General features: G+C 53.0%; 1 protein-coding gene and 1 non-coding gene across 5 annotated transcripts in view; both read left to right on the top strand.

Annotated features, from left to right (window-relative positions):
• Window positions 1-21,153, top strand: part of MEF2D (myocyte enhancer factor 2D) — a 37,152-nt gene extending 15,999 nt beyond the window's left edge. The window contains exons 2-12 of one of the 4 annotated variants that reach the window (XM_012449817.3): window positions 1,314-1,505; window positions 2,099-2,302; window positions 3,700-3,837; window positions 4,866-5,076; window positions 5,319-5,375; window positions 7,412-7,602; window positions 8,102-8,122; window positions 9,410-9,539; window positions 15,883-16,123; window positions 16,598-16,904; window positions 17,240-21,153. In XM_012449817.3, coding sequence (XP_012305240.1) covers window positions 1,452-1,505; window positions 2,099-2,302; window positions 3,700-3,837; window positions 4,866-5,076; window positions 5,319-5,375; window positions 7,412-7,602; window positions 8,102-8,122; window positions 9,410-9,539; window positions 15,883-16,123; window positions 16,598-16,904; window positions 17,240-17,251 — 1,566 coding nt within the window. In that variant the 5' untranslated portion in view covers window positions 1,314-1,451 and the 3' untranslated portion in view covers window positions 17,252-21,153. Of the gene's footprint in view, window positions 1-1,313; window positions 1,506-2,098; window positions 2,303-3,699; window positions 3,838-3,893; window positions 4,029-4,865; window positions 5,077-5,318; window positions 5,376-7,411; window positions 7,603-8,101; window positions 8,123-9,409; window positions 9,540-15,882; window positions 16,124-16,597; window positions 16,905-17,239 lie in introns of all 4 variants that reach the window. The other 3 variants (XM_012449818.3, XM_012449819.3, XM_012449820.3) reach the window with 3 other exon arrangements.
• LOC135272428 (U4 spliceosomal RNA) lies at window positions 14,407-14,544 on the top strand. The gene has a single exon (XR_010340572.1). It is a non-coding gene; the product is annotated as a U4 spliceosomal RNA (small nuclear RNA).
• Window positions 21,154-23,922: the final 2,769 nt, after the last annotated feature.

The raw sequence follows: 23,922 nt of genomic DNA, 5'->3' as shown, positions 1-23,922 counted from the left end.
GAGTTGTGCAGTGCAGGGGCTGTTTCTCATCCTGGCTTTTTAGCATGGAGCTGTTCAGTGGGCTGTGAGGGGGTTACAGGTGTACTGAGATAGCAAGTTCTCTGCCTGCTGCCTCCATCCACCTGGCTGCCAGAGGCCTCCCCAGTGTATGTCATTTGGCCCTGTATTTTCTCTGTGCTTCAAGATGTACAAGGTTGGGAAGCACTACTCTTAGACTGAGCTTGGGTTCTAGATGTGGCCCATACCTCTAGAGCAGGAATCAGCAAACTATGGCCCATGAACCAAATCTGCCTCGTGCCCATTTTTACAAATGTAGTTGTATTGGATCATAGCCATGCTCACACTCATTCGTTTATGCATTGCTGTCTGTTGCTTTCGTGGTACAATGACAGAGTTGAGTAGTTACAACAGAGACTGTATGGTCTGCAAAGCCTGAAATATTTACTGTCTGGCCCCAAAATTTCCATCTCCTGGTCTAGAGGAATGATTTCATTGTTTGAGTGCACAACTCTTTTCTCAAACAAAAATCTTAGGCTGGGTGTGTCTGAAGGTAGCGAGTTAGCTCAATTGATTACTCAGTCAGTTACAGATCGAACTCCTTGTTCGACTCTTTCCTCTTTTCTCACTAGTGCACTCAACTAGGCTTATAAAAATCAAAATAAACCTTAGGCTTCAGTTCTCTGAGTAGAACAGATTGGTGTGGAGGAACTCTAATGAAGGGAGATGTGGGTGCCACGGCCCCAAGCCGCACTACAGGACTCCAGGCCCCAGAGTTCTGTGAACCGGTATGAGGCTCACTGCTGTAGACCTGCTCCAACATGTTCTTGAGCCAGGGGAACCAGAGACACCCATCCTGGCACCAGGCACACCATGCTTGTTGTTCACTCACTGGGCAGATGTTCTCTCAGCATCATCTCCACTCCAAGCTCCAGAATGGGAACCATCGTTTCAGGCCAGAGGAGCAGCTGGAGCACCCCAGTGTCTGTACTACAGACAGGTTCTAGTGAGAACAATGGACCATGGGATATTCCCTAAGCTCCAGACCCTTGGAAGCCAGGAGGTCACTTACTCTGACCTAGAGCCTGAGGACAGCAGTGAGCAAGGGGAAGGAGCCTGGGCCTTGGTGTGAGCTCCAGCTTGTGCCTGGCTGTGGCATACCACTGCCTCAGGCAGACAGCATTGCCTCATTTTGAGGGTGGAGCTCAGATGCTGCTGGCCTCTCACAGGGGTGCTGTGAGCCTGGCCTGTGTGCCCAAGGAGCAGGTCTGGGAGTTGTGGGGGCTCAGCATCCTCTCATGACCCTCCCCTTCCAGGAGGCTGTGCAGAAGGTATCCTGCAGACCATGAACTGAGCACTGTTCCCAGACCGTTCATGAGCACAGTGTAAGGTGTGCCGAGACCCACCACCCAGCAAGCCCCTCCCCGCCGTAGCACTGAGGACCCCCGGAGAAGATGGGGAGGAAAAAGATTCAGATCCAGCGAATCACCGATGAGCGGAACCGACAGGTAGGGAAGTCCTAGAGCCACACGAAGCGGGTGAGGGCAGCGCTCGGGCCTCGCCTCGGCTCCTTCCAGGCGTTCCAAGAGGGCTTGTGGAAGAGGGGGAAACTCCATAAGCTATTACAGAAGGGGAAGGGAGATGGGGAGAAGAGGAACCCCAACCTGTTTTCAGCTCTTGAAACTCTGTGTCCCAGGACTCCAAGGCTCATCTGCTCCTGCAGCCAGATGAGCCTGTGTTCTCATCCTGGAGCCGTATGCAAGCCTTAGGTCACACTAAGGCACTCCCCGTTTCCCAACAGGAAAGCTTCCCCTCTTCTCCACTGACCTCTTCATAGTCTCAAGCATAGAGGCGTGGAGTTTGTCCACCTGAATCCTGCCCCTTCAGCGAGTGGGCTCTGGGCTGTATCTCCACTGTTTGTTGGCCTACAAGCACTAGCCTGGTCCTTCCCCAAACCGGGGACTCCTGAGACCAGGGGCTGTGTCACCCTGAGAATGGGGGCTCTTGAGGGCAGGGGCTATGTCCAGCCATCTCTAGGCTGGGACTCCCAATCAGGCCTTGACTGAGCCAGACGTGACTGCCCACTCGTCCTTCTCTACAGGTGACTTTCACCAAGCGGAAGTTCGGCCTGATGAAGAAGGCGTATGAGCTGAGCGTGCTGTGCGACTGCGAGATCGCACTCATCATCTTCAACCACTCCAACAAGCTGTTCCAGTACGCCAGCACCGACATGGACAAGGTGCTGCTCAAGTACACGGAGTACAACGAGCCGCACGAGAGCCGCACCAACGCGGACATCATCGAGGTGGGCCACACACACAGGCACCGGGACACCCCTGCCTGCATCCACATGGACGTGCTGTGTACACACACAGACCTGCCTGTGCACACACACCAGTATACGTGCCCCTGTAGCCCCTCACCTGTGTGCACACACATACAAACCCTCCTCCTGTCACACAAACCCAGGGCCTGAGGAGGAAGGAAGGGCAGTTCAGGTGAGCAGGCCAGTGCCAGGCTGCCAGCCCACACCCATCCTGCCCCCGCCGAGAGTCTGTTTTCTGTGGCCCGGCGTGATGTAGCATCTCTGCCCTGCCTTCTTGCGTCCTGTCTTTCTCTTTCTGTTTTCCCCCTTCTCCATCTTTTGGTGTGCTCCTGCACCTGCCTCTTCCTTTTTTAAATCTCCCTCTTTGTTTCCATCTCTCCTGCTGTCTCTGTCTGTTTGTGGGCCCGGCGGTTCTATTTTCTGTTTCAAAGAGAGCCAACATTGTGAACTGTTGAAGGACATAGGCCTTGGAATTCAGCTCTGACCCTTATGGCCACATGGCCTTGGGCAGGTGCTTAGGTCTTCCCGAACCTTGGTGCCCACCTCCACAAAATGGGGCCAAGGCTGGCCTTGAAGGGTGCTGTGTGAATTGAATGTCCCTGCCTCTCACACTGAGGTGTGTGCACCTTGGGGGTACACAACTTGTGCTGATGAAGAGGGTGTCCGGGAAGCCACAGGCCTACTCAGATTTGTAGGAAAGTCCCTTATTTTTATGTCAGAGAAGACAGATTTACTGTAGACTAGAAGGTAAAATTTGCATTCATTTTAAAGACGAAGCAAGTACTTGTAGAGGTATTTTGAGCATGAAGAGGGCAGCTTTAGGGTGTACTGCAGACCCCCCAGCTGTGCCTCCACCTGAGTATGGGGTGGTCACAGTAGGGACTCGGCCCGTGTTCATCCCCCTTTCCTTTTCCGCATCCCATTCCATGTGCTGTCTCCATTTCTGTTTCTCTCTCCCTCCTCTTCTCCTAAGCAGAGCCCCCTGCCTCCCTCCCCCTGGAGAACTCGGTGCCTTCTGGCCAGGGTTCACCACAGGGCAGTCAGGCAGGGACTGGCCCAGGGCACCAGCCCCTTAGCCCGTCCCCTGGAAACCTCCTCCCTGCCTGTCCCTTTGGAAGTACATGTCTCCCTGCCAAGTGCACCCCCAGGTTAGGCCCACCTTCCAGCCTTGTTCTCCGTGTTCCGATGGCTCCCACCAAGCCCATCTTCCCACAGTGCCCCAGGAAGCACTGTCAGTGGGGAGGGGCAGGTGACATTGAAGGAGGGGCCAGGGAGATGCTGGGAACCCTGAGGAAGGAGGGTGGGGAAGAGTAGGGGGCCCTTAGGGAGGGGCTGGAAGGACTGTCACCCAGCTGATGGCAGTGGTGCGGTTACAGACCCTGAGGAAGAAGGGCTTCAACGGCTGCGACAGCCCGGAGCCCGACGGGGAGGACTCGCTGGAACAGAGCCCCCTGCTGGAGGACAAGTACCGGCGCGCCAGCGAGGAGCTCGACGGGCTCTTCCGGCGCTATGGGGTGAGCCCCACTCACTCTGTCTCTGTCGGCCCCCCCTTCCGGCCCCTTCCCCCCAGGCGCTGCACAAGAAGCACAGGGAATGTGAGAGCCCTGAGGTGGACGAGGTGTTTGCCCTGACCCCCCAGACGGAAGAGAAATATAAAAAGATAGACGAGGAGTTTGATAAAATGATGCAGAGTTATAGACTGGCCGTGAGTAGTCGCATGGAGCAGAGCCTCCCTGTGGTGCATGGTGTGGCTTCGCGCCCCGGCTCTCGGCTGCCCCAGTGGGTGCTCCGCTCTGAGCCATGCTCGGGTTCCCAGTGACCACTAAGGAACCTCTCACCTTGGTCATGATAAACCTGCATCCCTTGCTGAGACTCGACTGGAATGGAGCATAAGTTGGAGAGGCCTGGAGTGTCCCCCTCTCCAGCAATAAGTGTGTAGATGACATGAGATCCTTAGAGGACAGGAAGGTGGAGTGTGCTCTCTGTCCAGATGTTTTCTGGGGGAGAGGCCCGCCTGGGCCTGCTCTGATAGCCCAAGCAGAGACACTCAGTCTTGTGTAGGGAAAGCAGAACTGCTGAAGGGGAAGGCAGTGAGGTGGGGGTGAGCTCTCTCTGTAGCTGGCCAGGTGGGTGAGAGACTGCAAGTGAAGTGATGTCCTGACCCATGGCGAAAGCCTTTAACAGCTGTGTGTGTGTGAATTTGGGTCTGTTCTCAGGACTTCTAACCTGCTCCCCGTGTGTCCTGCCTGGCTGAGGACTAACCCACCTCCACTAGGGGGTGTCCCTGGTCCTGTCTGCAGCGAGCAGAGCCCTGTTCTCATTCTCTGGGCCAGAAAAGGACCCAAAGCTTCCCCTCAAAGTTCTTCCTTGGTGGGAGTGGCGGACAGGACTCTACAAGGGCACAGGGCAGGGAGCTTGAGCTGCTGGCCCCAGGATGTGTAGCCCAGAAATGAGAAAAACCCTTGCCTGCCCTCCCAGGAAAAGTGGGCTCCACGGAAAGGGTCAACCTGGCCTGATCCTGCCCCTCCATCTTTCTGTCTAGTCAGCTGTCCCGGCCCCCAACTTTGCCATGCCTGTCACGGTGCCCGTGTCCAATCAGAGCTCACTGCAGTTCAGCAATCCCAGCGGCTCCCTGGTCACCCCTTCCCTGGTGACGTCATCCCTCACAGACCCTCGGCTCCTGTCCCCCCAGCAGCCAGCACTACAGAGGAACAGTGTGTCTCCTGGCCTGCCCCAGCGGCCAGCTAGTGCAGGTGAGTGGGCTGGCAGGTGGGCAGGTGAGGTGGAAATGAGATGTGATGGGGTCTTTGGGGTTCCATTTTCAGTGGCAAGTATCTCTCTTCACCTACCACAGCATCCCCCCATTTGTTTGGCTCCTGAGGGAAGGGAATATGACTCTTCCTCCTCCTGGGGTCCGCTCTTCGTGTTCAGTCCCCAAGACTCACTCTCAAAGGGAAAGTGCTGTCAGCTCATCCTGGTTCTGTTTTTCCTCCAGGGGCCATGCTGGGGGGTGACCTGAACAGTGCTAACGGAGCCTGCCCCAGCCCTGTTGGTGAGTGCAGCCATCCTTCTACCTGGAGGTGGGGAAGGGTACCTGCTCAGTGGCCACAGGGGGTCCAAGGACCAGGAAGGAACCTAGATGAGAGGAAGATCCCAGGGCCAGAACTGGAGGAAGAGTCAAAAATTTTTAAGCCCCTGGATTTTGTTTTCTGTAGCAATGATTAGTGTGGATGATCAGCAGAGATGGAGGCTCAGAGAATTCTGAGCAAACCGTGAGAAAATGGGCAAGCATTTCTAGTTGGAGGGGACGACTCAAATTTTTTACAGTTGAGTGCGAGTATCTGGTTGGGATCTGAAGGATGAGAATGCCAGGCATTGCCTAGACAAACGATAGGGGCAGACTCACATAGACACTCACACAGGCACTCACACACAGACGTGCATTCTCCCTCTTACAGAAGTATCCAGATGTCAGATGTGCGCATGTGAGCACACATACATAAGCCACAGAAGCGGCTGGGCACGGTGGCTCATGCCTGTAATCCCAGCACTTTGGGAGGCCGAGGCAGGTGGATCACCTGAGATCGGGAGTTTGAGACCAGCCTGACCAACATGGAGAAACCCCGTCTCTACTAAAAATACAAAATTAGCGAGTCGTGGTGTGCATCCTAGCTACTTGGGAGGCTGAGGCAGGAGAATCGCTTGTTACCCGGGAGGTGGAGGTTACAGTGAGCTGAGATCACACCGTTGCACTCCAGCCTGGGCAACAAGAATGAAACTCCATCTCAAAAAAAAAGCCACAGAAGAAAGGCTGCCGCCACCATCCCTGGCAGCAACAGCCCCTCTTGCCCTGTGCTGTTGTCCGGCTGGGTGACTGTGACTTCGAATGTCACGATTGACGTCACCCTGACATTCCTGCCATTCCCAGAGTGATCTGGGAATTGGGATGGAGGCTGGCACACACTTCCAGGGCAACAGCGTGCTCTTAGGGGACAGCAAGGAGGCATTTCTGATTGCAGTCCCCCTCACATCTTTGGACCTCAGCATCCCCCAGCCCCATTTGGGGGTACTATATAATCCCTCCCTGGTGATAATTGGGTCATAGAGTCAGGAAATTAAAGGAGCAGTGAATATGTCTCCTTCTTCAAGGAGAGGGCCAGAGAAATGCTTGTAGACCTTAAGGGAGCAGTGATACAAAAGTCCAGCAAGTGGAAAGTGGCCGAGGGCCCTTGCTTGGCCTCCAGCAGCTGTGTGGCCCTGGGCAAGTCATTACATTTCTCCCAAGAAGGCTCTAGTTTCCTCTTCTGTGAACAGGGCTAATGTCCTGTCTGTCTTGCAGAGTTAATGTGAGGATTAAATAAGATAATACATGTGTAAAAGGCCTGTGTGGATTGTAGAGTGTGGAGCAGATATAAAAGATAGTTATTACATTTGTTATTACCAGGCTAATTATGGTGGTGGCTCTGTTACCTGTCTCCCAGTGCCAATAATACCATCACCAACAGTGAATGGCTTGTTTCCCCCAAGCTGTGGGCAGCTTGTCACATGTTGATCCGAATCACATCAACCACTGCTCACAGCATGCAGAGCAGTCCAAGCGGTGGTTGATTTGTCATGGTGACCAGGCTTCTCACTGAGGCCTGGATTCCAGGCTGCCACTCCTTCCACATCCGGGTCATGGTGGGTCCTGTCTGGGGCAGACTGTGGGATCCGAAAATGCTAGACTTCCTGCCTGTGGAGACCAAAGAACAGAGAGGACAGGGAGAGGCTTGGTCATCGCAGAGCCTAGAGGCAATGGTTGCTTTTCAGTTCTTCCCACTGACCTCAGAGTCCCATCACCAAGCCCCATCACATGTAGCTTGGAGTTAGGGGAACAAACCTAAAGATTCAGGAGTAAGGGGTACTTGCCTCCCATTATTCCCAAGACATGAAGTATTTGGGGAACATCCGATAGCTCAGCCCCCACTCAAAACCTTAAGCATGGCTTTGCGAGGTTCCGGGTGACAGGAGTATTGGTGTGGGGAAGTTAACAGGGCTGAAGGGTAGGCCCATGTTTTTCCTTTTACGCTCATGTTGTCACTTCTCTAGGGAATGGCTACGTCAGTGCCCGGGCTTCCCCTGGCCTCCTCCCTGTGGCCAATGGCAACAGCCTAAACAAGGTCATCCCTGCCAAGTCTCCACCCCCGCCCACCCACAGCACCCAGCTTGGAGCCCCCAGCCGCAAGCCCGACCTGCGAGTCATCACTTCCCAGGCAGGAAAGGGGTTAATGCATCACTTGGTAAGTGGGTGTCTGCGCCAAGGGCGAGGGCTGGGGAATTGAAGAGTAGGGACAGGGGAAAGAATAGACCTCTAGCAGGAGAGATGAAGGCTAGCCAGCAGTTAGGACTTCCCAAGAGGGATCATGGAAGCATGGCTTTTTATGAGCTCGCTCTTCCCAGAGGGCCTTTTAAGAGGTTGCAACACAAGAAGTACCAGCCTAAGGCAGTAAAAAGGGACAGGAGGTGAGAGAGAAGGTTCTGTGATGGGGAGGATCATAGAAAGGATTTGTCACTTCAGCAGGAGGGATGGAGATTAGATGGTGAGCATTTCCTAACTGGTGGAGATTGGGATGGAGCAGCTCTGGAAATCAGGACAGTGAAGAGCCCTGCCTTTGTAGGCTGGGTAGAGCCATCTTACTCTTAGGCAGAGAGGTGGATGGAACGGCTGTGGGGACAGAGGTGTGGGGTGGGGCAGAGGCCAGAGACTGAACATCGCCTTGGTTTTATTTCTGCTCTCAGACTGAGGACCATTTAGATCTGGTAAGTGAGGCTATGAGCTGTTTGCTGTGGCTTTGAATTCTGGGTATTGCTCTGTAGTCCCCCAGCATGAATTACATGTGCATCCTTGGCCTCTCGCCTGTTCATGGACTGTTGCTGTTTCTTTGCTTAGTTGCCAGGAGCTGTGCTTAGTGCCAAGTGGGATTCAGAGGTGTAGGGGGCAGGGGTGAGAGGTCAGATGTGTGTGTGTGCCTGTGTGTACATGAATGTCTGCATGTGGTGTTACATTCATTCAGACACACCTTATTCTGTGTGTATGTACATGTGCGAAGGGGAGTGGGCCAGTCCCGGGGCTCAGAGGTCCCACCCAGATGCCTAGACTAGGCCCTGGACGGGGGGGACTGGATCCCATTGTCCTCTGACTCCACTCAGGCTCACACTGCATTCTTGGGATCCAGGACAGGAGACTCCTTAGGAGGTAGGCCAGCTGGATGGTGAAGTTGGTGTTTCAGGGGCAGCCGAAGCCCAGGCCCAGGCTGGACTTGTCCATCTTGGTGGGGCTTCCCACCTCCCTTGTGTCCCTGTGCTCCTTCCTGCACTTAGCCCATGGCATGGGCACTCAGAGGCAGGCACAGCTGCTCATTTTCCTCCTCTCTCTCACATACTTACATACTCACCCCCAGCCAGGAGTGGGGCGGGGGCTCCTCCCTCCCCAACTCCCTGACGGGAGGCCAGAGAGGCTGGAAAAGGCAGGCAGGCTTTGGCGGCCAACACGGCGGCAGTTTCGGCCCCAGCGTGGAGTTGGAATAAACAAGTGACTCAGCGGCAGATGGAGCTGACAGCCCCACACACGTGTGTGCATACGCACAGGCACACGCCACGCCAGGCCCCACATTCCCCTCGCGGATGCCAGCACGCCTCTGCCGGGGCGTGTGCAGCAGTGTGAAGGATGGAGAGTGGGCTCCTGAGGGACGGGATGGACGATGCCTCCCTTCCCTCACTCTGCACTGGGAGGCTGGGCGAATGTTGGGGCTGAGGCCACAGGGCCGGCACACGTGCCTCCATCTTTGCACGTGTGTTGGTGTCAGTGAATCTGTGTGTGCATGTTTCTCTCCATGGATCTGAGTGTCTCTGTGAATGCACCAACGTGTGTTTGTGTGTCTCGGGGGGCCTCCGTGCTAAGGCACCCTACCTTGGCTTTTGGATTCGGGGGGGCCTCCATGCTAAGGCACCCCGCCTTGGCTTTTGGATTCTTGGGCTTGGGATGGAGGGCCAGCATAAGGCTGCCCACCCATCAGCCACCTCCTGACAGACAGTTTTCTTCTGCAGAACAATGCCCAGCGCCTTGGGGTCTCCCAGTCTACCCATTCGCTCACCACCCCAGTGGTTTCTGTGGCAACGCCGAGTTTACTCAGCCAGGGCCTCCCCTTCTCTTCCATGCCCACTGCCTACAACACAGGTGAGTGTTCATGTGACATGTGCATGTGTGCCCTTGGGCTTGGGGCTGGCAGGTGACCAGACAGAAATGCTGTATATCCCCTGGACAGGCCCCATCTGAGGAGGGCCATTGATTTGGGGGAGCCCTCACCTGATTATGGTAAACAGATTTAGCAAATAAAAGCACGGAATGCCTTTAAATTTAAATTTCAGATAAAACAAGTAGTTTTTAGTACAAATATGTCCCAAAGACATTCTTCTGCTAATGTATGTCCCAATGACATATTTAATTTTGGGGGTTTTGTTTTTTTGTTTTGAAACAGGGTTTCACTCTGTCACAGACTGGAGTGCAGTGGTGCCATCATAGCTCACTACAGCCTTGAACTCCTGGACTTAAGTGATCCTCCTGCCTCAGCCTCCTGAGTAGTTGGGAGTACAGGCACATGCCCCCATACCTGGCTTTATTTTAAATTTTTTTGTACAGACAGGGTCTCTCTGTGTTGTCTAGACTAGTCTCAAATTCCCGGTTTGAAGCAGTCCTCCTGCCTCACTCTCCCAAAGTGCTGTGTTACCAACTGTGCCCAGAACCAAAGATATACTTGTGCTAACAAATTATGCTTTGTTTCATCTGAAATTCAAATTTAACTAGGCATCGTGAGTTTGTTTTTTTGTTTTTTTGTGTGTTTTGTTTTTCTGAGAGTCTCGCTCTGTCACCCAGTCTAGATTGCAGTGGGGAGACCTTGGCTCACTGTAACCACCTCCTGGGTTCAAGTGATTCTCCTGCCTCAGCCTCCTGAGTAGCTGGGATTACAGGCACATGCCACCATGCTCAGCTAATTTTTGTATTTTTAGTAGAGACAGGGTTTCACCATGTGGTCTGGGCTGGTCTCAAACTCCTGAGCTCAGGTGATCACCAGAGTACTGGGATTACAGGCATGAGCCACCATGCCTGGCCAGCATTGTTTATTTTTAAAATAGTACCTAATGGAGGAGGGACCCCCTGTCTTCAGGAAGCCTCCAGCCTGAGGAGAAGACAGGACAGGGGCAGGTGAGCAGGTGCTTCAGCCTGACCAGTCTCTAGGCTCCAGGTGTGGGGAGTGGTGAGGGGAACGTGGTCAGTTCAGAAAGGCTTCCTGGAAGAGAATGAAGGAATAAGAGAGAGAAAAGACAGGGAGGCTGAGGAGGCTAGAGAGAAAGCACAGTCAGGGTCAGTTTGCCAGCTTCCTGGGAAAGCCAAATGGGGGTTCCAGGGCAAGGCAGAGCGGGAGGAAGAGGGTCTCTCCTCTAATGTTGGCATGGCGGTAGAATGATGAGGGAGTGAGGAAGGAGGAAGAGAGAGGAAGTTTGGAGAGTAGGATCTGAAGGGAAAGAGTCACTTGAGGACATGAGAAAGGCCTCTGGATACAAGAATTCAGATAGGACGCCCAGTGCCTGGGCTGTCCTGAGTCCCCAGGACCATCCTGGCCTGTGTCACGTACTCACACCTGCCCAGAAACAGTCTGTGACACTCAGCCATCCTTGCGTGTACTCTAAGCCACTGCGTTAGGAAGGACTTGCCAAGGAGGAAACGCCTTGTCCCCTTGTTCCAGAGCATTCATGTGGCTGGGGAGCCTGGGCTGTTTCCAGATAGAGACCTCTGCCTTCCCCAGGTTCTCTCACATGTGAATGGTTTTGTCAGGCCAATTCCTATGAAGAGTTTAGTCTGGACCAAAAGACCCATAAACCTCTCCCCCTTCCCCGAGCCTCCTAGAGTTGAACCATGCTAGGTATCAGACACCAGTGCAAATACCCACCGAATCCCACCTCCTCCCCTTGTGTAAAAATCCAGAACCCAGCCCTCTGCATAGCAAAGCCCCTCATGGCTGATAAGACAGCTGGAAGGACTGCCTCGTGTTGAGGAACCAGACTCTGGCTTGTGTGTCTGTGTGTAGTTACCACCCAGGTGTCTGTGCACCCCTTCTCCCTTGCATGTGCACCCATGTGTGTGCCCAGCCCCAGGCTACTGTGTCCTGGCAGCTTCAGAGACAGCTGCTTCAGAGGACACACCCTGTGGGCTCATCTCCCCATCTGTAAGAGGAGTGGGTAGACAGGAGGTCTATGAGGCTTTTCCAGCCCTGCCACTGGGGCTCTGGGGTCCAATCAGAAAAACCAGCCCTGAGGGTGGGGTGGCCTGGGGACAGGGACAGTTGGTGGAGGGCAGCTCAGACCACTTTTTAGACCACTTTGCTGGAGCTGTTTATTATGGCCGGGGGGGTTCTGTTTTTCTGCCATGTTCTTGGGCCCACGGGCTTTGTGAAGCAGGAGGAAAGTTAGTTGGTGTCAGCCAACCTGGGACAGGCACTCAGGAAGGTTAGACTTAAAGATTCTCATCTGTCACTTCGGCATGAAAGCAGTTTCCACCCCTAGGCCGCCCTTGGAGTCCTGCTGGGAAGTGTCTGAGGTTTCTTATCAACTTTCAGAGAGCAAAGGCTCCCTCTCCTTCTGCTGCAGGAGCAGCTAAGCAGATCTCAGTTTAAACACCAGGTGTTTTCAGGTGACCCTAGGTGTATAAACAAAACCCCAGTGAACACATTGCTGTTTAGTTGTTCACTGTTTACAGTCCTTGGCTGCAGTTCAAGTTCCGGCTGAGGGTAATCGGACTATGGTAATGCCTCGTGTAAGGGCCTGGCCCCTTGTTGACACTGGCTGCATAGGCCTGGCTGTGGTGGCTCTGGGAGCAGACCAGTAGGCTGCCAGGTGGCCTGGGGGCCATGTTCCTCCTGGCCCCGGGGAGCCAAGCCTCCCAGTAGATAGGGCTGGAATCTGGTGGGACAGTGCAGGGCTGGGCATCAGTCTCCACCACTCACTCACTGAGAGACCTTAGGCAAGGCGCTGCACTGTTCTGGGCCTGGCTTCCTAGTTTGTAAAACAAATGTTAGAAATAGTTGACTCTGTTACTGGATAGCAAGTGTTGAGTGTAAAAAAAAAAAAAAGAGAGACAAGAAAGAAATAGTTGACTGTAGGGCTCATTTCTGCCCTTGCTTGCTTTTTAAATATAAGCATTTCAAAAGTCCTGGCCCATGTGAGGATACTAGAGCCAAGCACAGACTCCTCTAGAGTGTGATTTAAGGGTAATGGAGTCCTGGGGTCCTGTCTTAGCTCTGCCACTGGCTTTCTCCACTCTCCGTGACCTGGAACCTGTTCCTCAAACCTGAGGCTGCAGTTGCTTCATTTGTAAAGTAGTAATAGGTAAATCTTTGGATTATTTTTCTGTGAACCAGACACTGTTCTACATGCTTTCTGTGTATGAACTTGCTGAGTCCTCACAACAGCTGTTTTGTAGGTAGGATTATTACCTCCAGTTTATAGGCAAAGTCAGTAACTTGCCCAAGGTCACACAGCCTAAGTGGAGGTAGCCCGGAAGTTTGACCTCATCGCTCACGCCTTTAACCTTACTGCTGTATTGCAGAGAGATTACTGTCTTCCCTGCATAAAAACAGAGTGCCAGAGCAAATGACTCCCTGAGTAATAGCATAGTGGTGGGGTGTTGGGATGGTTGAAGGATGCATTCCCATCACAGCACTCCCACTACCACAATGCAGCCTCAGGGAGAACATTTTCTTTCTTTCTTTCTTCCTTTCTTTCTTTTTTTTAAACAGAGTCTACTCTGTTGCCCAGGCTGGAGTGCAGTGGTGCGATCTCTGCTCACTGCAGCCTCCACCTCCCAGGTTCAAGTGATTCTCCTGCCTCAGCCTCCCAAGTAGCTGGGATTACAATTGTGTGCCACCACACCCGGCTAATTTTTTGTATTTTTAATAGAGATGGGGTTTCACCATATTGGCCAAGCTGGTCTTGAATTAGGGAGGACATTTTCTAAACCATCCCAAACAGGTTACAGCATGAAACATAACAGTGCTGTGTAAATCGTGAAACATCCTTGAACCTATTTATTCTGTGACAGTGCAAACGTCAGTTTGTTCTTTCAGGTAGACATTTTATGAATTAATGAGCGCCCCCTCATTGGGAGATGTGCTAGAACCTTGGCCAGCTGTGCTCCCAGCTGTATGTGCCCTTGCAGCCCCTCTACCCCATGTGCATGGGGCATCAGGGGCTAACTTATGTTCCTCTGTGTTTTTTTTTTTTTTTTCATCGCTGTTGCCCAGGCTGGAGTGCAGGGGTACAATCTTGGCTCACTGCAGCCTCAAGCAATTCTCCCGCCTCAGCCTCCTGAGTAGCTGGGACTACAGGCACATGCCACCACGCCCGGCTAATTTTTTTTGTATTTTTAGTAGAGATGGGGTTTCACCATGTTGGCCAGGCTGGTCTCAAACTCCTGTCCTTGTGATTCGCCCACCTCAGCCTCCCAAAGTGCTGGGATTACAGGCGTGAACCACTGCACCCAGCCTGTGTTCTCTGTGTTTATGTGTGTGGGCACAGCAGCTCAAACCCTGCTGCTATAAATTTTAGGTATTGACAGTCAAGGAGGCTTGGGGGCTGTGCCATAGGTGGAATGGTAGTTGCAGTGATTTGCCTCTGAAGCCCTATCCACCAAGCTTTTACCAGGGCTCCCCACTACCTTAGAAAGGCAATTGGAAGGCCGAGGGTGGTGGCTCACACCTGTAATCCCAGCACTTTGGGAGGCCGAGGTGGGTGGATCACCTGAGGTCAGGAGTTTGAGACCAGCTGACCAACATGGAAAAACCCTGTCTCTACTAAAAAAATAAAAATTAGTCAGGCATGGTGGTGCATGCCTGTAATCCTAGCTACTCGGGAGGCTGAGGCATGAGAATTGCTTGAACCTGGGAGGCAGAGGTTGCGGTGAGCCAAGATTATGCTATTAAACTCCAGCCTGGGCAACAAGAGCGAAACTTCATCTCAAAATGAAAAAAAAAAAAAAGAAAGGCGATTGGAGCTTTGGGCAATGGGATATCATAGCCAATGAGGCTTATCCAAGGTATAATAGTTGCTAACTGAAAATTTTACCAATACCCACCATGATGACTTGAAATATAATCGGCATGGGCAGTTTCTGACAGTCTCTACAGAGACTGAACAAAAAAAAAAAAAGCAATTGGTGACTTGGCAGGTGAAAAGATGAGTTAGATATAGACCTTCTGTACTTTTCTTTCTCCCCCCAATCTTTTTCCTTTCTAAAATTGTAATTATAAGGCTGGGCATGGTGGTTCATGCTTGTAATCCCAGCACTTTGGGAGGCCAAGACAGGTGGATCACCTGAGGTCGGGAGTTTGAGACCTGCCTAACCAACATGGTGAAACCCTGTCTCTAAAAAAAAAAAAAAAATTGTTATTATGAAAGTGATACTTATGAATTTTTTTTTTTTTTTTTGAGACAGGGTCCCATAGGCTAGAGTGCAGTGGCATGATCATAGCTCGCTGCAGCCTCAACCCCCTCAGGTTCAAGCAAGTCTCCTGCTTAAGCCCCCTGAGTAGCTGGGACTACAGGTGCATGCCGCCACACCTAGTGAATTTTTTTTTTTAATTTTAAAAATTTATTTTAAAAAATATATATTTTAAAAATTTATTTTAAAAAATATATATTTTTAAATAACTACGTTCTTTTTTTTTTTCACCATGTTGGTCAGGCTGGCCTTGAACTCCCGACCTCAGGTGATCCGCCCACCTTGGCCTCCAAAGTGCTTGAATTACAGGCGTGAGCCACCACGCCAGCCCCACACCTAGTGAATTTTTAAGTTATTTGTTGAGATGGAGTCTCCCTATGTTGCCCAGACGGGTCTCAAACTCTGGGCTCAAGTGATCCTTCCACCTTGACCTCCCAAAGTGCTGGGATTACAGACACAAGTCACGCACCCAAATATTTTTAAAACCCTTTGGTCGGACGCAGTGGCTCACGCCTGTAATCTCAGCACTTTGGGAGGCTGAGAGGGGCAGATCACTTGAGGTCAGGAGTTCGAGACCAGCCTGGCCAACATAGCAAAACCCTATCTCTACTAAAAATACAAAAATTAGTTGGGCATGGTGATGCATGCCTGTCATCCCAGCTACTCAAGAGGCTGAGGCAAGAGATTCACTTGAACCTGGGAGGCAGAGGTTGTAGTGAGCCAAGATCATGCCACTGGACTCCAGCCTGGGCAACAAAGTGAGACTCCATCTCAAAAAACAAAACAAAACAAAAACCACATCTTTTCATCCTGTTAAAAAACAGCACCTCATGGTTATTATGACTTAGGTTTCTTCAGCTCTGAGTACCATCGTCACTGAATTTTTACGGTCTTCTTGAATTCTCTACATCTGTCATTACATACTCCCTGTCCCCTCATCCCCACAGTCCTCCTGGAGGCAGCTCCCTCATAGGAGCCTGTGTGCTCTCCCCGACTCCAGGTTCATCCTCACTTTTCCTCCATGCAGATTACCAGTTGACCAGTGCAGAGCTCTCCTCCTTACCAGCCTTCAGTTCGCCTGGGGGGCTGTCACTAGGCAATGTCACCGCCTGGCAGCAGCCCCAGCAGCCGCAGCAGCCGCAGCAGCCACAGCCTCCACAGCAGCAGCCGCCGCAGCCACAGCAGCCACAGCCACAGCAGCCTCAGCAGCCGCAACAGCCACCTCAGCCACAGTCCCACCTGGTCCCTGTATCTCTCAGCAACCTCATGTGAGTCCTGGGGAGACTCCGTGTGAGTGTGTGGGAAGGGAGAATTGAGGAGGGGCCTCTGGGGAGCTGGGTTCCCTGCAGGGTTCTAGCGGACATCCTGTGAGGATGTGCACTGCACAGTCTGTTAGGCAATAATGACAGCGCTGGGGTCTCTTGTACATGCCAAGGAGGCTCACCCTGAGCCCCTTCCATGAGCCAGCCCCAGAGTAGAGGGTGGGAGGTGGGGGGGCCCTGGGTTGCAGAAGATGACACGGGATGGAAAGATAACTAATATTTCTTATTTCCCTTCTCTTCCCTTCATTCAACCCTCTTCTGATCTCTCTCCGTCCAATTGCCTCTCCCCCACACCCCATCCCCCATATTCCTATCCTCTGTTCTCTCTCACTTTCTGTCTGGTGTCCTCCTGTCACTTGTTCTGTCACTCACCCCCTCTGTTTCTATCCCTTGTACCCCATTTCCACTGCCTGCCTCCAGCCCGGGCAGCCCCCTGCCCCACGTGGGTGCTGCTCTCACAGTCACCACCCACCCCCACATCAGCATCAAGTCAGAACCGGTGTCCCCAAGCCGTGAGCGCAGCCCTGCGCCTCCCCCTCCAGCTGTGTTCCCAGCTGCCCGCCCTGAGCCTGGCGATGGTCTCAGCAGCCCGGCCGGGGGATCCTATGAGACGGGGGACCGGGATGACGGACGGGGGGACTTCGGGCCCACACTGGGCCTGCTGCGCCCAGCCGCAGAGCCTGAGGCTGAGGGCTCAGCTGTGAAGAGGATGCGGCTCGATACCTGGGTACTGTAGCATCACCTCTCCTGTCTGCCAGTGTCTGCTACACCCAGGGACTGCCCCGCGTGCCCCCAACCTGTTTTGTTTCCCACCCAAGAGGCCTTGTGGCCGGCTAGCCCTTCGCCAGTCCTTCTAGGGCAGCACCAACACCCCTTCACCCCTGCCAAAGGCCCATCTTCTCCCTCCCTCCAGCATCAATCCTTCTGCTCGATGACTTCCCCTCCCCCACAGCTGGCCCTGCCACTAGAATCCCGGCCCTATGGGGAAAGGGGAGTGGGGGGTGCACACCCGTAGCCTGGGCCACCCCCTCACACCCCCTTCTCCATCTCCTCTCTTCACAGACATTAAAGTGACGGTTCCCACTCCCCTCCTCTCAGCCTCCCTGATGAAGAGTTGACAATCTCACCGCCCGCCCTTCCCTGCCCCGGGCTCCTCCCGCTCGACCCCCACCTCCTTTCTTGTGCTCCATGTCCTGTTGATGGTTACATTTGTGTATAATTATTATTATTATATTATTATTATTATTATATTTTTTTTAATTTGGATTCTCGCTTTGGAGAGGGGGATGCTCTCATCCCCTCTTTCTGTCCCCCCCACCATTTTCACTGGCTGGGGGGCTCTGTTTTTCGCGGGAAGGGGGGACACTTTGCACGTTGTACACATATGCTGCAGGAAGGGGGTGCGGGGCCCGATAGGCCTTCGGGAAAGGACAGGTGCCGAGCCCTGCATGTGGAGCCCTCCCACCCCATCCCCAGATAGAGGGAAATAACCAAAAAACTACCAAACAACAAAAAGACCCACACTAGAGACTGAAACCCCAAAGTGGGCTTGACGGGTGGGTTTGTGTCTCAAGGGGAAAGTGAGGCAGAGGTTCTGAAAAGGGTCTCTGTTTCTGGGTTCACGTGGCCATAGGCACACGGAGCAGAATACTGAAGCCTGGCCCCCAAATGCCCTGCACACACGTGCCACACCTGTGCTGATTCGTGTGGGTGCTGGCGGAGCTTTGGGCTGGGAAGGCAGCCTGGGGAATCTGAGGCTGGGCATGGGTTCGAGGTGAGGGCCTCTCTGGAAGCACATTTGGAGAGAAAGACAGAGCCATGAGGAGAGGGCTGCGGAGGGCAGAAGGGCTAGGCAGGGGGCAAATCGGGCCCCTCCCTTCCCCAGCTTTTCTCTAAGATATACAGTGCAATAGCTCCCCGCCCCTCGGTTGATGCCAGCCCTGTAAAGCTGGCCACAATGTGCAGGGAGAATGGGGAGAGGGTCTTCAGTGAGGTGGCTCGGGGCGAGAGTCGGCCTGGACCTCCCTGGGGTGATCCAGGCCAGAGCGCTTTCATCAGGGCAAGTGTGGTGAGGGGATGTCCTTGGCCTTGCACGCACACTACCTGGGGGAGTGGACACTGGGATGGTCTGTGGGGTGGGAGGTCCGTAGAGGGCCCACCTCCCTCATTCCGCCTCGGCCCCTCTCCCTAGCTTCTCCTGTTAGCTCCTTCTGCTCCTGACCCCGCCTCCTTGCTCTTGGTGCCCCCATTGTCTCTCGCTACCTCCTTGTCCCACTACCCCCAGGCCGCATCCCACCTTCCCTCTTGGCTACTGTAATTGTAAATAGCGACCTTTGGAAAATGTTAGCGGTGTAACAGTCCAGGAAACTGTTTTTTGTTGTTGTTGTTGTATTGATATGAAATGAGATTCTATTTTTGTCAAAGTATATTGTAATAATAATGACTCAAACGGCCCGTACTGTACAGACGAGATTCTTCTGCTGTTGTTCTTGCTCCCCTCCCCTCCTCTGAGTCCGCCCCTCTCTGCTGCCTCCTCAGCGGGGCAGTGGGCAAGGGGCCCAGGGGCAGCCGAAGCACGGAGTCCTGAGACCTCAGGCAGGATCGTTGATTAAACCGGAGGGGGCAGGACCCCAGCCTGCTCTCTAGGACCACCCCCCGCCCTAAGGCGCCTGACCTGGGGTGACGTGGACAGGCAGACTGTCTGCACCACTCCTTCACACAAGCCCAGCTCCTCTGCCCAAGGGGTGCGGTGCTCCCTTGGGGTTTCCTTCCAATTGGAGAGCAGAGTTAGACAAGGCCCAGTTTTGTTAGCCGACCATCTTTGCCCACCTCTATGACCCAGCCTTTTGCAGTATTTCCATACTTGATGCAGGGAAGGAACCAGAGCAGAGGGGCCTGTGAGCACACATGTACCTGTGTTCATGAGGGCATCTGGTATTTATGTGTCTGAGTGTAGCTTTGTATTTATGTGTGTGTGTGTGTGTGTGTGTGTGTGTGTGTGTCTGGTTGCATGGGTGTACCTTTGTATTTATGTGTGTCTGGTTGCACGGGCGTGCCTCTGTGTGTCTCTGAGCCTGGCTGGGTGTGTGTGCAAATCTATGTGACTGGAGCTCTTGGGGTATCTCTGTGTCTGTGTGTGGCCAATGTGCGTTTACAAAGGGACGGTTGGCTGTTCCAGCTCCACACCCCTGGCTTCAACTCTCTGACCCCCACTCCCGTCTTCCCTGCTCCTTTCCTTGCGCTCACCCTCAGCTCTGACGCATTGAACTGCAGTTGGGGGGATTGGCAGTTGGCCCTCTGTGCTTCTCCCTGCAGCCCTACCTCTGCCAGGGCCTCTCCCTCCAGGGACTTCTGCTTCCACCCACAGTTGTCCACTTAGTTGCCCACACTTGACACACAGTTCCTGGAGTACCCTCTTCCCCTAACCCCAGATCTGCTTTCAGAGTGAAACTCAAGTCCCTCTTCCTCCCTGAAGCTTCTCCCTCAGCTGAGCAGTGATCCGTTCTTACTCACTCTTAACCCCAACCCGCTGACAGGGTGGGGACAGCACGTCCAGCCTTCCCACCTCTCCTGCAGGCTTCTAGAGGGAGTTTCAAGAACTGGCAAGCCTCAGTCCAGGCCTTGACAGAAGCCAGGGTGTAATCTTGTTCATGCATGCATCCCCAGAGCCTCGCCCAGTGCCTGGCACATAGTAGGCGCTCAATTAATGCTGAATGGGTGAATGGTTGAATGACAGGTGCTCAATAAATGAATGACTGGCCGGCCTTCCCTTCTCAGGCTGTTCCCACCATTAGTCTGCCCACCTTTCTAGGCTGGGCTTGGCCACCATTAAACACAGGGTGGGGGTGAGGGCCCCTGCAGTTCACGGTGCAATATTCACCAGTTTTGCCCTCTGCCTCATAAAGGCAAACCTGGCTTTTGATTACCATGTGTGGATGTTTCTGTGTCCTTTCTTCTCTGTCCCTGGGGACGGGGTGGTCTGTGAATATGTGACATTTCTGCAGTTCAGTATCCGAAGGTTTCTTTAGGGGTAGGGGCTCCTGGGCGGCCAGATGACTGGGTCCCTGGGAACCCAGACCTCAGATGGGGACTTAATGTCTTCTTCCTCTCAAGCCAAATTCGCCTCCACCCTCTCACTCCCTTTGAAAAACTGGGCATTTGCCAAAGTAACCACTGGAGTCATCTAATGGCCCTCCCCTCCCCAGGTTTCCCACAGCTTTCAGGGACAGTGGGCAAGAGGACCCCCCCACCACCACCACCTCAATGGAACACACCATCCTCCCCCTCAACAGCACACTCAGTGCAGCGAGACTGACCCCTGACCCCTTCCCAGCCCTCCCCACCTTGGACAGGAAGGAAGTAATGCACCTTCTCTTGCTGATTATTTATTTGTTTGGAGAGACAGAAATGTAAAAGTGTATCTAGAAATATCTATATCTATATATTTTTAACTGACTCTTTGGAATCCCTTGGGGTGGGGTGAGGGGTAAGTTTAGGCTTTCTTGGGAGGAGAAAGACAGGGAGCCTGGGAACTCCGTGTTCTCCCCTCTGCTGCCTCTCTCCACCCCTTAAAGCAGTTGGTAGTAGGAATGGCATTTGTATGGGGGGAGGGAGGCTGGAATGGAGAATCTGGATTCTCTCCTCTTCCCCATTCAAGTCCCAGAGGGAGGGAGGGGGTGAGAAAGAGGAAGGGAGGGGCAGGACAGGCCATGGAGGTGCCCCACCCCCACACCTGACAATCACCCACACTCCTGGGGCTCTTCCTGGGTCCTGGGGCAGGGCGAGTCCAAGTGTGAGGCTGTTGATTTGTTTTCAATATTTCTTTTCGTGCTGTATGGTGATGCTTTCTTAGTATTCTACACAATAAGAAAAGACAAAGTCCTCGAGATTCTTACGAGTTTTGTTTGAAAACTCTTTCACTATATTTGTTGTAAAGAGGTTTACTATTAAAAGAAAAAGAATACACGTTTCTGATACTTCGGCGTGGGTTTCGGTTTCTTTGGTGCGGCTAGGATGGGAAGGAAGGACTGTGTGGTCCCGTCAGGGTGAGAGGCAGCCCTTCACCTCAGCAGGGAAGAATCGGGAGTGGCCTGCAGGGCAGGTGGGGTTTTCAGGTGAGAATTTCTTCCAAGTGTTCTGTCAGAAGGAGGCAGCTCCAGCCCACACTACAGAGGGGTTGCCGAGCTAGAAGCCTCAGGAGGGATTCTGGGACACAGAAACGGAAACACCACCCAAGGCTGGGCTGGAAACAGAACGGTGTTGGCTGTGGGAATGTGGCACGGTGGGGACCTTTGCGGAAAGCCTTCCTCTGCAGAGACTTGCCGGGGCACTGTGTTAGGCACAGGTGGATTCCACCCTCATGGTCCTCACAGCATGGTTCCCTACAGCAGGAGATGCCGCTCTTGCCCTTTCAAAGTGCTTTAACAGTGCCAAGGAGCCTCTCTCTCCCCTCCTCACACACCCCAAAGGACCACACGACCCCACTGTGCCCTCCAGCCAGGGTGGGCTGCTCTTAAACTTGCCTCCTTGACCAGGCACGGTGGCTCATACCTGTAATCCCAGCATTTGCAGATCACCTGAGGTCAGGAGTTTGAGACCAGCCTGGCCAACATGGTGAAACGCTGTCTCTACTAAAAATACACAAATTAGCTGGGCATGGTGATGGGCATCTGTAATCCTAGCTACTTGGGAGGCTAGGGCAGGAGAATCGCTTGAACCCAGGAGGCGGAGGTTGCAGTGAGCTGAGATCTCGCCATTGCACTCCAGTCTGGGCAACAGAGCGAGAGTAGACTCCATCTCAAAAAGAAAAAAAAAAAAACCTGCCTCCTCATACTCGGCACAGTAGTGCCCTGGGGCAGATGCAGCGGCTGTGGAGGAAAGCAGATCAGGCTTGGCTCCCTCTGAAGAGGGTGTGGCTGTTCTTCTGTACCTAGCTCAGGTGCTGCAGAGGCGAATGTGGAGTGCAAGGGGCCGTATACCAAACGGCAGAGACAGGCCTACGAATGCCTAAAACATAGGAGGCATGGGTAAGGCTGTGGGTGCTGCACATGTAGCCTGTTGTGGGAGCACAGAGGAGTCAGGCTTCGTGCCTTGGGTTTCTGCAAAATGCAGATGACCACCTGTACTGGTCCTGCTTCCTTCATAAGGTCATTGCAGTCTTCCCCTCACTTCTCCCTCAATAGGGGCAGAGGAACGATGAGCTGAGCAGGAAGGGCTTAAGAGGATACCACCCTTCAGATAAGGCTCCTTGTTGGTTACCTGTTCCCCTGTAGCAGCTTCCAAGATGACCTCCAATTATCCCTGCCTGGTATTCATGCCCTTGTGTGGTCCCCTTCCACAGTGAATCATGGTTGGTATGTATGTGCAATTAAAAAAGACAAGAGTGGCCAGGCGCAGTGGCTCACGCCTGTAATCCCACCACTTTGGGAGGCCAAGGCAGGTGGATCACCTGAAGTCAGGAGTTCAAGACTAGCCTGGCCAACATGGCAAAATCCCATCTCTACTAAAGATTAAAAAATTAGCCAGGCGTGGGAATACACGTGCCTGTATTCCCAACTACTTATAAGGCTAAGGCAGGAGAATCGCTTGAACCTGGGAGGTGGAGGTTGTGCAGTGAGCTTAGATCATGCCACTGCACTCCAGCCTAGGTGACAGGGTGAGACTCTGTCTCAAAAAAAAAAAAAAAAAGGGGGAGAGTGATGGCATGTGACTTCCAAGGCTAAGTCATGGCTTCTACTCTCTCTCCCCACTTCCCCTCTCTATTTGCCCTGGGGAAAGCCAGATGCCATACTGTGGGACACTTAAGTAGCCCTATGGAAAGACCCACATGGCAAAGAACCGAAGCCTCTTGCCAACCACCATCTGAGTGAGGTCACCCTCTCCTCCGTCCTCATAGTTTCCCAAATTCTGCAGACATTGCTACAGGTGAGAGCCCACTGGTACAGTGTACACTCTAGCTCACCCACAGCCACGAAGAGAGGACCTTTCTCTATGGTGACCAGAACAGCCCTGATTGTAACACCCAAATCCCAAGCAAAACCACTCCCTTCTGCACATCTGCTGTCGGTTCCTCAAGACTGCCCCGTGCCTCCTTCCTTGTCGGCATCATTCCATGATATCTTGGGTAGGCATTAGTATTTCCCACAAATACTTCCTGTTCTCTTCCCTTCCTGGACACACAAAAGGCTGTGCATCCCAGTCCCTGTATAGTCAAGTGGGGTCATTGGACTAGTCATTATAGGTCAGTAGCCTATAGTGGGAAGTAATGTGTGTCCCTTCTGAAATGCAGCCAGGGCCTGATTCTCCAAACACTCTTTCCCTGTTGTGGGAATTGCAGAAGCACATGTTGAGGAGGAGTGCTAGCAGATCAAAGCAGCCTGGATTGGTAAGCTGCCCTAAGGTTTTATCCAGCATCAGAGTGGACTTTGTGTGAATAGAAAATAACTGTTATTTTGTTAAACTACAGCGATTTTGAGTACTGTGTTGGCAGTATAACCTATCCTGACTGATACAGGATCCCTCTCACACTTGGACAACCTTGAAGCCTTATCTACTGTATACTCCTTAGTGGTGTGGTACAAGGATCTCTGAACTTGGCATAGTCCAGAAGTAACTGGTTCAACTTCTAGTTCTGCCACTTACCAGCTGTGTGGTCTTGGGTAGTCACATTCTCAAGCTTGTTTCTGTAAAACAGAGCTAATAGCTGCCTATTTTCTCTCACCCCCCACCTTCCCCTTCTCCAACCC

This window comes from Aotus nancymaae, unplaced genomic scaffold, assembly GCF_030222135.1.
Source record: "Aotus nancymaae isolate 86718 unplaced genomic scaffold, 86718_ANA_hifiasm-v0.15.2.pri h1tg000108l, whole genome shotgun sequence".
In the NCBI taxonomy this organism is placed as follows: domain Eukaryota; kingdom Metazoa; phylum Chordata; class Mammalia; order Primates; family Aotidae; genus Aotus; species Aotus nancymaae.
Note: the sequence above shows the minus strand (reverse complement) of the source record. Positions and strands in the feature narration are given on the sequence as shown.